General features: G+C 35.0%; 1 protein-coding gene across 2 annotated transcripts in view; it reads left to right on the top strand.

The window, feature by feature from the left end:
• The window catches only part of wwtr1 (WW domain containing transcription regulator 1), a 55,683-nt gene extending 43,408 nt beyond the window's left edge, over positions 1 to 12,275 (top strand). Inside the window, exons 3-6 of one of the 2 annotated variants that reach the window (XM_051908858.1) lie at positions 3,001 to 3,200; positions 6,622 to 6,743; positions 6,951 to 7,063; positions 9,381 to 12,275. In XM_051908858.1, coding sequence (XP_051764818.1) covers positions 3,001 to 3,200; positions 6,622 to 6,743; positions 6,951 to 7,063; positions 9,381 to 9,562 — 617 coding nt within the window. In that variant the 3' untranslated portion in view covers positions 9,563 to 12,275. Of the gene's footprint in view, positions 1 to 3,000; positions 3,201 to 6,618; positions 6,744 to 6,950; positions 7,064 to 9,380 lie in introns of both variants that reach the window. The other variant, XM_051908857.1, reaches the window with a different exon arrangement.
• Positions 12,276 to 13,307: the final 1,032 nt, after the last annotated feature.

Genomic DNA, 13,307 nt, shown 5'->3' with positions numbered 1-13,307 from the left:
ACAAAGTAACTTGCATTACTTATTTGAAAAAGTAACCCAGATATTTTGTTGTAAATTTAAAAGCAATGTGGTAATCTGATTACATAACTCGTGTTACTTGTAACGCGTTACCCCCAACTCTGCTTATTGGCTGTTTACAGTTACAATTAGTTGTTTCACAAGGTGGCAACAGCCCGCTGTTTCACAGTTTAAAAAAAAGAAACTGAAGAGACCAGAACAACAACAAACTACTGGAGACCACAACAAAAGAAGGCCACAACAAGCGCATGTTTGGGGGTGTTCAACCAGCTTTTACTTAAGAGTACAAAGAAATTTTTATCGCCAAAAGTATACTTTGGCTTTAAGGTTAGTACCTTGTTATAGTAAGTACAGTATGTACAAGTGGAATAAACAGTGTAATTACATATATGTAAGCACAATGTAAGAACATGTATGTACACAGTAAATATATTGTATCAGTTTAGTACAATGAAGTTAAAGATGCCTAATATAATTTGTACCAAATGTAGTTTTCACTTGTTGAGATTTGCACCAAGAAGAACAGAATATAAACTGAATCTAAAAGTTGTTAGGGCCCTTTCAGCCACCTGATCATCGGCCATAGTGTCACATACGTCAGTAAGCCTTTTTTATTTTTAAATAAGCTGCGCAATAATTAATCCAAGAGCAGTACAAGCTGCTGCCATGATCCAGAGAGCAGAAAGATTGTGCTTTGTTTGTGCTATATCTCACGACTCTTTCAGCCCACATCTGGCTTTTACAGGAATGTTTTCTCCATGTGAAAGTGGTTTACCCGACAGATAAACACACCACACACACAGATACACACATGCTCCAAATGGTCACAAGTCACAAACACTCTTCACAGGAACTGTGGGGTGAAGAACCCTTGTGCCCTTCACAATTAAAAATATAGATTACGATAATGAAGCTGGTTCAGATTGAAGTAAAGCATGTGAATCTTGTTGTGCAGCAGATCAAATGGCTGTGCATAAGGTCATTCTGAAACTGTGCCAGTGGTGTCCTTGAAGCAAACATTGTGTCCTATCTGTCTGTTCCTCTGAGAACATCAGACGTTCTTTACACTGAAACAGAACAGCTTTTCACGAGCCAGATGAATAAAATCACATTAAAATACAGTAATTATTGTGAAAACTTAATTGACACAATTATCATACTGCCTGCTTAAAGCAAATTGATTTGTTCCATACTTGATTTTTTTTTTTAATTTTAGACAAGCCATTGTCGAGCCAACATTCAAAGTTTATCTTTAGAAACATTTCTTTTTGAGTTAAAATAAAACACATTTTCTAAGCATCTAGAAGATGCCCACCCTAATGATCAGCAGTGTGACCTACACTGTTACATGGAGGTTAGCCAATCACAACAGAGCTTATTTACATATTGAAATCTTAAAGATACACTACCATTCAAAAGTTTGGGGTCAGAAAGATTTGTTTTAAAAATGAATAAACTTTATACAGCCAAGACGCTTTAATTTACCAAAAGTGGCAGTAAGGACATTATAAATATTTTGTAACATTATAATTTCAAATAAATGAAATAAAAAGAATCCTGAAAAAATGTATCATGGTTTCCACAACAACTGTTTTCAACATTGATAATATTCAGAAATGTTTCTTGAACATCAAATCAGTATATTAGAATGATTTCTGAAGGATGATGTGACACTGAAGACTGGAATAATGATGCTGAAAATGAGATAAAACGTTTCACAATGCACCTGCATTGTTTTGCGTTTTCTGACTTTCAGTCGAATAAAAGAACATTTTTCCAGTCATAAATTTTGTCATTGAAGATTTCTTAAAATAGTTTTAAAATATTGTCTCGTTCTCGTGAACCCAATATCGTATAACATCACACCCTTAATAAAATGTAATTTTCCAACAAAAACAAAAAAATTGTGGTCAGTCAAAATGCTGAGTGGCTAGTAAGTTTAGAGAACCACTAGCAACAGTGACTGGTGAGCAAAAAAGTTAATGTCAAGCCCTAGCCATGAGAACTAAAGTCTCACTTGTTTTTGTACAGCTAACAATTATAAGTGGACTTTGCCTGTTGTCGTGGTGACAGTGAAGCAGTGGCGTTTCCTCCGAGGAGGCAAGGGAGGCAGTGTCTCCTCAAAAAAAACGGATGAGAAAATAATATTGCAAAAAAAAAAAAAAATGTGACATTAAAAAGTAGCAAAAACTAATTTTTATAAAGTAACAGTGTCCAACAGCGACACCAGCAGGTGAAGTTACAGCAGGAGGTTTTCCTCCTCTGTCCACATTGGGTTAAAACAGACAGCCTAAAGCGTGTGGTGGGTTTAGTGGGGGGTAATTGAGAATAAATGGGGGAAAGTCACATGAGAGGAAGCAATGCCTCCATTGTGCTTTGATTGGATATGATCGGTTATGATTGGATAATACTGGTTCATGCGATAAATCCCACCTCTTGTTTTTGTGCACGTTTTCATCGGCCTGAATAAAGACTATAACTATAACTAATTAAAAAGTAAACAACTCAGCCACTTTGTCATGTCAAAATGACATTACGTAGTTATTGCATAAAATACAAAATAGAATTGTACTTGGTCTCTCTTTTTTATGTAATGTTTATTTAACCAGGAAAATTAAGAATAACGGACATAAATTTACATATGGTATACAGTGTATAAAAAATTTGAGGACTTTGCCTCCTCATTTTAAAAACACCACCGCACACCACTGCAGTGAAGACCATTTTTTTAAGTGTTTCACTGTTTAAATTCTTCCTGCTCACAGAAGAAATTAGTAAAAAATGTATATAGACTTCAGAAAAAGTAATAAGTATGTATTATTTCACAACTATAAGAATATAAAGTATCCCTCACTGGGCCACTCATTGTAGATGCCTGATACCTTTAAATAACAATCAGCTTAGAGCTTGCCAGATGGAGAAAATTCTTCTCAGTATGCATCAGATGATCAGTGAAGTGTGTTTGTTGTGTGTTTGTCTCAGTGCTCAACCAGCAGCACCTGCAGCAGCAGCAGCAGCAGGTTCCGGTTCAGGTTCAGGGCTCCCAGCCGCAGAACTCTCAGCCCATGATGAACATGAGCGGCCCCATGAGTGCCCAGCAGCACCAGCAGAAAATGAGGCTCCAGCGCATCCAGATGGAGCGAGAGCGCATCCAGAGGAGACAGGAAGAGCTCATGAGACAGGTGTGTGTGTGCTGGAGAGAGAATTATCACATAAAGGGCGAAAATTACTCTTTTCATACTGCTGTGTAGAACAATTTATGTTTCTTGATGCCTCAGACCCCACCAGGTGTCACCAGAGCTCTCTTAGGGGTTGATTTTAGGGGAACTGGTTATGATTTCACTTGTAGCTGCAAAAAATGTATCCGTGTTTCCATTCAAAGTGGTGAATTTAACTCGTACACAAAACTGGAATATCGCATAAAACATTTGTGAATAAAGCACCTTTTCCATCCCTAATTAAAAATATTAATAAATATTATAATAGTATATAAATAATACTCAAATAACTCTAGAACTTTTTAAATGTGTAAATAAAATGTGTAAACTTTAAAAAATGTCACCTATTTCAACTTAAAAACTTTCTCAGTTGCTGCCTTAAATTAAATGTAATCACTTTGGCCGTACAAGTCATTTCAACTTAAATTATATTCAACTGACTTAAAAATCGAGTTGAATCTCGTATAACTTATTAAAAAGTTGAAATTGCTTAAATTATTGTTATGAGGTAAAGTCGCTTAAAAACATATGTTGCCACTACTTATTGTAGTTTTTTTTTTTTTTTTTACAATGTATAAGAAGTGCTTTTTCCAAAATGGTGACATTGGGCATGACAAATTGTAACACAAGGGTCAGCTTAGAAAAAGGCTGGGAAGCTCTGGTGTGAACTTTGACGCCCCCTAGTGGTACACAAGTTCAGGCCGCCCTCAGCAGGCAACATAAATCAAGCTCAGGTTTATAGGAATGATTCAAACGAGAACGAATCCAGCCTCAGTAAAGCAGCAGCAGCAGACAGACCTCACGCAGCATGTGCTTACATTAAACATCTCTGACTCTATTAACTCAGTTTGAGATGACATGTTTTTTTGTGTGTGAGAACACGTGCTGTTTGCATATGTTTTTGGACAAAGGCTAAAAAAGAACACCTTAAAAAAGATGAGTCAGGCATTGGTTTCTGGTACTGGACATCTTCCACGGTTTTCTGCTGGACTGGATTCTTGCAGCTGTTTTTGCGAACGTACTCCACCCTGAGTCTTATGCTGAGAGATGCTCATCTATATATAAACAGCTTGAGCTGCTCTGACCAGCGCATTTAAAAGCAGAAATGTGAAGCTTATTGTTTTATATAAGCATTTACATTAATTCTTCAGATAAAACTCATTATTAAAACTGTATTATTTGAGCTTTAATATTGTGTAAATCCTTTGTACAGTCATCTTAGGGGTTTAGCTGTTATGTTGGCATGGCAATAAAGTTGTAAATTTGGATACAACTCATGGTAAAGTCATGGTAAAAATCATGGTAAACGTAGGCAAAAAAACAAATGTGATGTCCGCACAGTTCTTCATCAGGCACGTGATGTTTTATTTTTAGTCATTTTGGTACAAACAAAAATTGGAAAAGTTGCCTTGCCTAAACCAACTAAAATAAAATAATGAATTACATAAATAATTGTTGTGATCATATAAATTGTAAAAAAATTTTTTTTTTTTTTTTTTAAAATTATTAAATTGCAACTTGCAAAAAAGAAGCATTTTCACTTGTGGAATATACAATAAAATACTTAAAGAGGTCATGAATTGAGAAATCAAACTTTTGACATATAACAGGTCATCATACTTCAAGAATATCCTGTAAGTTTCAGAACTGAAAACTTCCTTGTTTGTCCAAAAACAGCTTTTATTATAACCAAGCCCAGGTTACGACTCGTGGAATGTGCCTATTTATCACGTCATAGAGAAGTAAAAGAAAGCCTCTGCAGAAGAAGATCAACGCCTACTTCTACATCGTTACCACTGTTGCCCCGCCCACTGATTCGCACATGACAAGTAGTAGGTAAATAACAGACATGACGCTAACAATGGATCGAGCAACTAAGCGATAAATATACCTTTAAAGAGTGCCAAATGTTGTGCAGTGTCAGGTTGTGGAAAAAAAACACAGTAGTTGCATTGGATTTACAGAGAGCCTGAAGTTAAAAAAAAACCCAATGCTGTGCCTTCTATATTGGGTCTGACAGGAATGGTGCAACACACTTATGCGAGTAAAAACGTTTTTACTGTGTCACTATTGCTTTGTTACAGATTGTTTGATATGTGCGGATTATGTGTACATGTCTAACCAAAATCACCAGTGACCAGTGATTTCGGTTATGTAATGATTTATGTACAGTCAGATGTTGTTTGTCTCAAAATCGTTTATTGTCAGTAAATCAAACCACTGACTAAACAGTCAACTTCACATTGTTTCACTTAGTAGGATGAAAATAATCTGTTATTTAAATTTTGATTAAATTATATATATAGAAAGTGATTAAAGGCCACTCTCTTTATAGTCGCTGGAGCTGTCAATCAAACAGTGCGAGTTTATCAGTGACTGAGTTCTGGACTCTTGCCAAAACTCCCATTAGAATCAACAGCATTCGTTAATGTGCAGAAATTGAGTTACAATGACGAGATCACTGCATTCATGCGCTCAACATGTCTGTGTTCGGTTACATGTTTATCACTGCAACCTTTCATGACACAATCTAAATATAATGCTAAAATCAACACTTTTCACGATTAGTAAACCTTGAGAACTTTAATAGTGAAAATGTGCTAAAAGTTTTTGAGAGAGTTCCACTTGAAATACATATTTTCATATGCAAAGATTTTAGCCAGTCACAGCAGTGGGTGCTTACACTGAAGTCTCAGAGCAGACACGCCCCTTAAAACAGAGCGTTCAAATCAGAGGGCTAAAATCAAGGTAGGAAAAATGCCTTTTATTTCTAAATGATGACAATTTTTGATGTAAAAATCATAAAAAAACATTATAAGTATGCCAGGAAACATAAAATAATTTAAAAAATGCAGTTCATGACTACTCAATGACACGAACACTGTTTGCAGAGCTACTCATAAGTTACTCAATTGTTTGTGTGTGTGTGTGTGTGTGTGTGTAAATAAAATTGCTAGAAGGATGTATTAATACAGTGGTTCTCAACCACGTTTAACAATATCTATATATTGTTAAAGACAATATATAGATATTGTCTTTAACAACTGCTATTTTATTTAGATTCAACTAGTTTTAATCGATATTTGAGTATTAAATGAATTATATAATGAATTTATAATCAACAATTCTCATTTATGTTCCTGACACTGACACCAGCACTATTAACTGGAAATACAAGGTATATCTAGTTTATTATAATACAACCAGTAAACCAGTTTTATGAACACAGATTGGCAGGTTTATTTAAACAAAATAATGTAAATGTTAGTTCTCCCTCTTAGTGTTTCAGTTCCTCATGTTAATGTTTAACAAGTTAAATGAAAATGATGTAAACCAGAGGCTGTGTGAATGTGGTCGGGTTACAGTGTTTGTGTTTCTCCAGGAGGTGGCGCTCCGACAGCTGCCCATGGACTCTGAAAATATGGCACCTGTGGCACCAGCCATCAGCTCTCCGGCCATGACGCAGGGCAACATGCCCAACAACAGCTCAGATCCCTTCCTCAACAGGCAGGTGTCCTCTTTACCCTCTCGATGCTCTCTATTTAATGTTAAAAATGAGTTTGACTTGGTCTAGATCTCCCAGAATGCACTCTGGTTGTGCCACAGCATTGAGGGTGTGAAGCTGTGTTAAAGTGTGTGTCTTTGTGTGTGTGTGTGTGTGTGTGTGTGTGTGTGTGTGTGTGTGTGTGTGTGTGTGTGTGTGTGTGTGTGCAGTGGGCCGTATCACTCACGAGAGCAGAGCACGGACAGCGGACTCGGACTGGGCTGTTACAGCATCCCCACCACTCCCGAGGACTTCCTGAACAACATGGAGGAGATGGACACAGGTGCAGCACAAGACGCTATGACACAGCAAACATTCTCAGATAAAAACATTATGTAACGTTATTATTACACGCCATTGCTAAATTCTTACGCAATTTCTGGTTGGATGACACGCCTATATATATGTATATATATGAGTTTGTGTGTTGGCATTTTGCACTATGTTATGACATAATTTTCATGACAGCTAAGCACATCTTTCCCTGATCTCATTTTTATTACTACTTTTTTTTGTCCGTAAATCTCATTATTCCAAATGTAGGATTTTAAATCTCATTATTCCGAATGATTACTCATTTGATTCTCATTGTGTCATTCAGTATACATATTTTTTTTATTTAAATCAGTTTGAATTAGAGGCAGTACAGCCCTTGTTAAAAAAAGAGTAAAGAGTACTTATTACTGAAATAATATACTTTAGAAGAACATGCTTAAGTGTGAACTGAACTTTAATTATTTCTGACATTTAAGTGAATGTTATTTGCAATTAAATGAAAATGTATTAAAATTATTTTTTGGACCCACTTAAGTAGAACTTAAGTACATGCTCATCAAGGCTGCATTAATTTTATCAAAAATACAGAAAATACAGTAATATTGTGAAACATTATTACAATTTAAAATAATGGTTTTCTATTTTAATATACTAAAATATTATATAGATTTTAATATAAAATCTAATTTATTTCTGTGATCAAAGCTGATTTTTCAGCAGCCATTACTCTACTTTTTTTTGGAACCTGTGATACTTTTTTCAGCATTCATTAATGAATAAAAAGTAAAAAAACAAACAAACAAAAAAGCATTTATTCAAAATATAAATCTTTTCTAACAATATAAATCTTTACTATCACTTTTTTTATCAATTTAACACATCCTTGCTAAATAAAAGTATTAATTTCTTTAAAAAAAAAAAATTGTTAAATAAATAAATAAATAAATGCTGTCCTTTTTAAACTTTTTATTCATCAAAGAATCCTGAAAGAAGTATCACAGGTTATAAAAAATATTAAGCAGCACAACTGTTTCCAACATTGATAAAAAAATCAGCATATTAGAATGATTATTCTAATTATCGAGTATATTATAGAGTATTTGGAGGGGAAATATAAGAATTGGGATGAAAATATGTTTGTCATGAAAATAGAGCCACCAGGTGCCATTCTTTTTTTTTTTTTTTTTTTTTAACTGTACTTGCAGATAATATATATTAATGAAATAAAAGGCCACTCAACTGTACTTAAGGAGAGTCACTTTTCTTAGCACACTTAAGTACACTTAAGTACACTTTTTTAACAAGTGCCCTTTGTAGTAATGTCACAATGACATTAATACTTTTTTACACTTTAGATTAGGGTCAAATTCTCACTATAGTTAATTCTTATTAACTAACTATTAACTATGACTTTTGTCTCAATAAACTCTGCTCATTAATAGTTATTGAGGTAGTTATTAAGTTTAGGTATTGAGTAGAATTAAGGGATGTAGAATATGGTCATACAGAACAAGGCATTAATAGGTGCTTTATATGTACTGTACTAATAAACAGCCAATATCCTAGTAATATGCATGCGAATAAGCATCTAGTTAATAGTGAAAATTGGACCCTAAACTAAAGTATAACTAAAACTTTTAAAGTAAGAAAATTTTAAGTAAATTGTAATAAGAAGTACATGTATTTTGATGTGTTGGTTGACGTGTAAAGCACATGTAAGGTAAAAACTGTAAAAATTGTATTATGTTATTTGACATGATATTTAAAGTAGATATTTAAATGTACTAAATTGCTACTTCATCATTATAAATGTTTAATTACAAATATACTTAATGCAGGTTTCAATAGAAATTACATTAATGTATATTTTAGTTTAACATAAATGCTTGTCAGTACATTCAGCAGTACACTTTAACCATATTTACAAGACATAATTAAATTTCATATAAAAATGTACTTCAGAGACTTTTAAAAATAACTTAAATACATGTGCCCACTGAGCATTGTTTTTCAATGCCAGTGTTGTGCATAAACCCATCATCGCTGATTTCAGCTATATTTTACTTTTGATTTTGGGGTGAAATATAACCTGACAGGTTTTTTAAAGTAAACAACTAAAATAAACAACTAAATCAAATAAACATATATAACATTTAACCTTCCCCATGGCAATGATAGCACATGCCATGTGCCTAATTTAGCAGACTCTTGTGCTATTCAATGGGTGTACAGAATTGTTCTTAGCATTGTTAGGTAGTTTTATATATGTTGTGGGTGTGAAGTAATATTAATTCCTCATTAAACCTCCATCTTCCTGTTTGCAGGTGAGAACATGGTGCCTGTCAGTATGAACGTACCCCAGCAGAGCCGTTTCCCAGACTTCCTGGACTCCATGCCCGGCACCAATGTGGACTTGGGCACCCTGGAGGGCGCCGACCTCATGCCCATCCTCAATGACGTGGAATCGGTTCTGAACAAGAGTGAACCCTTCCTCACCTGGCTCTAGACTCACACGCCAGACTAAAGACTGTTTTATATAAATATAGATATTATATTATATATTCAATCAGCCTCTTCCTCTAGTTTCACTTTTTAGGTGTCAAATTTGTTCTCTCACATCAACCACGAGTCTAAGAACAATACCAAAGTGTTTAGCCTGCGAACAAATAAGTGAGCATGTGTCAATCAAGACATTAGGGGAAGACAAATATGTTTGTTTTGTAACTGATGTTGGGTAGATTTGATTATGACTGTGTGTTCAGAATGATCACATTGACAGTGGAAATGCCCGAATAGTGTCGTATAAATGAGTTGGGCTCTCTGATCATGTTTGTACATTTAACCCAGAGAGAGAGTCTGGGTGAATCTCACGAAACCCGTCTAGAATGTATGCAGCCTTATTTAAGCCACGGAAAGAAAAAAAAAAAAAGGAATATAAAAAAGGTAATTGTGACTTTATCTCACAATTCAGACTTTTTTTCTTGCAATTGCGAGTTTATCGCTCGATATTTAGAATTTTTCCTCAGAATTTGTGTATGCATTTAGATCAGGGGCCGTTTATACGACACCATTTCCAACTAAATCAGAAAACTATTTATGCTTTTTGGCCATTCATTTAAACGACAACAGCGTTTTGGGGGGCCTGAAAACGCAAACTTTTGATAACGTGTTTGAAAGTGCAAATTTTGGACTCTTCAGTTATCATCTCAGTGTAAACTACAGTTGTGAATTTGAGAAATCGGTCATGTCATGCATATTACGTGTTCAGTCTATAGGCGCGTAGTGTTTCTTTACAAAGTGACATCACCAACTACTGGCCTGGCATGAATAATAGTGTTTTTAGTTGTTTCCACGGATCTGTGTGAACAGGATAGTTTTGACAAAGTTGCCGTCTGTACGCGAAAAACGCAAAGGAAATTTAAGTTTTTAGTACATCGTTGTTGTGTAAACGTACCATTAAAAAACTGAATTGTGAGAATTGCAGAAATGAAAATTCATAGAAAAGCAATTTTGAGATATAAACTCTCACATCTTAGCAAAAAAAAAAAAAAGTTACAACTGCAAGATATAAACTCGCAATTCTGAGATAAAAAAAAGTCAGAATTAATATAAAGTCAGATATAAACAGTTACATTTTTTAATATTTTTATTCCATAGCATAAATAAGCTTCCATAAGAATGTGTCTGGATCAAGAAAAAGAAATAAGTAAATGCTTAAAGAAAATTAAGTCAATTTTCAGGACCATTAGGAATTTTGGCAATAATTGGCAACATGCATTTGCCATCTTAAAGAGCTTACTTAAACCAAAAATCTAGATTTATTGGCAAAGATTAATGTTTTTAGGTTGATTGAGTGATGGTAAATAAAATTTTTGACTTGAATAAAACCAGCTGATTTAGATGCTTCAAAAATCATAATGGTCCTTATGTTTTCATGAGATTCACTCTGCTTTAATAATTCACATTTTGCCAAATCAGTAGGAGCAGTGTGCCTGTCAGAGCTTTACATTGTGAATTTATATCCAGCGTATAACTATTTCAGACATGTTTTACTTTTTATTCCAGTTTAGATATTGTGTGAAGCTCATGAAGCTCATGTAGACAAGCGTTTCATATCATATGTTTTTATGTACTGCTACAGTATTCCTATTTTCTATTCTGTGCTCTTGACATCTGGTGCATTAAATTAGTTTGCAGTTTAGTATTTATCAAGAGCTAATGTATGAACTTCTTTTTAAATAGTTTTAGATTTTTTGTTTTTCCTTTTTTCACTACAAGCACTACAAATACACCAAGGATTCAGCAATACTAGTCTAGTCCCACAATATCTTAAGGGAATATCCGCATTAAGTATTTTCTGATCATTTTGCCTTCATTTGAATGATCATTGTGGCCGACACATGTTTTTTATTGATTTTACTACCCTGGCTGAAATCCAGTTCAGTATATAAACATATAAATATGTTTTGTTTTTCTACACAGGTCTAATTTTTGTATTGCATGTTTGATCTGTTTGATATTCATAGCATCAGGGGTGTGTAGACCCACCTCACCATGACTTCTTTATTGTGTATGGTTACTTTATAGATGGGTTATGAATTGAGAAGTGTGTTGGATTTGTGAATTGTGCAGATGGTTGGGTGGAGGGGTGGTTTTTAGTAACTGTAGGTCAAACTGAGCTCATGACGTCCTTTATAAGGACTGAATGGTTAAGTACCGGGTCAGAAAGAGCTGACACAAGCTGTTCTTGAACCCGAGCGACCTTGAGAATCATTCAGAGGTTGGATTCTTCAGTTTTGGACAGCTAAGGATGAGATCTGGTGGTCTTGAGTGGCCAGTTCTGAAAGACCTTTTAAAGATTTAACTATTTTCTGTGATATAAACTGCTTTTCCAAAACCTAAATCATGCAATTTTCCAAAGAGTTGAATATGAGGTTTCAGTTGTGGTTGGGAACAGAATTTATTCATTGTGTTATGGGGTGAACTGATATATGGTGAGTGTAATCTGTACCGGTTGATGCCAGAGTTATATAGCGCTCAACATTTCAGAATGCATTAGGTTTTGTAACGTTGGTCACATGCTGGAAAGCTCAGAAAACAAACAATTTACCACAGAAATATGATAGCGGTGTACTGTACGTGAGAAACGTGGTTGTAACCTCTAAGAAATCTTTAAAATTGTCAGTAAAATTTAAAAGAATAAAATGGTTTTATTAGCATGGATGTATAGCTGTGTTTCTTTATTAATCAGTTTGTTGACTTTGACTGTACCAGCTGGTGTGGTAAAAAACTTTTTGGCACATACAGGTGCTGGTCATATAATTAAAATATCATCAAAAAGTTTATTTATTTCACTAATTCCATTGAAAAAGTGAAACTTGTATATTATATTCATTCATTACACACAGACTGATATATTTAAAATGCTTATTTCTTTTAATTTTGATGATTATAACTGACAACTAAGGAAAATCCCAAATTCAGTATCTCAGAAAATTATAATATTACTTAAGACCAATACAAAGAAAGGATTTTTAGAAATCTTGGCCAACTGAAAAGTATGAGCATGTACAGCACTCAAAACTTAGTTGGGGCTCCTTTTGCCTGAATTACTGCAGCAATGCAGCGTGGCATGGAGTCGATCAGTCTGTGGCACTGCTCAGGTGTTATAAGAGCCCAGGTTGCTCTGATAGTGGCCTTCAGCTCTTCTGCATTGTTGGGTCTGGCATATCTCATCTTCCTCTTCACAATACCCCATAGATTTTCTATGGGGTTAAGGTCAGGCGAGTTTGCTGGCCAATTAAGAACAGGGATACCATGGTCCTTAAACCAGGTACTGGTAGCTTTGGCACTGTGTGCAGGTGCCAAGTCCTGTTGGAAAATGAAATCTGCATCTCCATAAAGTTGGTCAGCAGCAGGAAGCATGAAGTGCTCTAAAACTTCCTGGTATATTGCTGCGTTGACCTTGGACCTCAGAAAACACAGTGGACCAACACCAGCAGATGACATGGCACCCCAAACCATCACTGACTGTGGAAACTTTACACTGGACCTCAAGCAACGTGGATTGTGTGCCTCTCCTCTCTTCCTCCAGACTCTGGGACCCTGATTTCCAAAGGAAATGCAAAATTTACTTTCATCAGAGAACATAACTTTGGACCACTCAGCAGCAGTCCAGTCCTTTTTGTCTTTAGCCCAGGCGAGACACTTCTGACGCTGTCTGTTGTTCAAGAATGGCTTGACACAAGGAA

This window comes from Ctenopharyngodon idella, chromosome 10 (genome assembly GCF_019924925.1).
Source record: "Ctenopharyngodon idella isolate HZGC_01 chromosome 10, HZGC01, whole genome shotgun sequence".
Lineage (NCBI taxonomy): Eukaryota > Metazoa > Chordata > Actinopteri > Cypriniformes > Xenocyprididae > Ctenopharyngodon > Ctenopharyngodon idella.
Note: the sequence above shows the minus strand (reverse complement) of the source record. Positions and strands in the feature narration are given on the sequence as shown.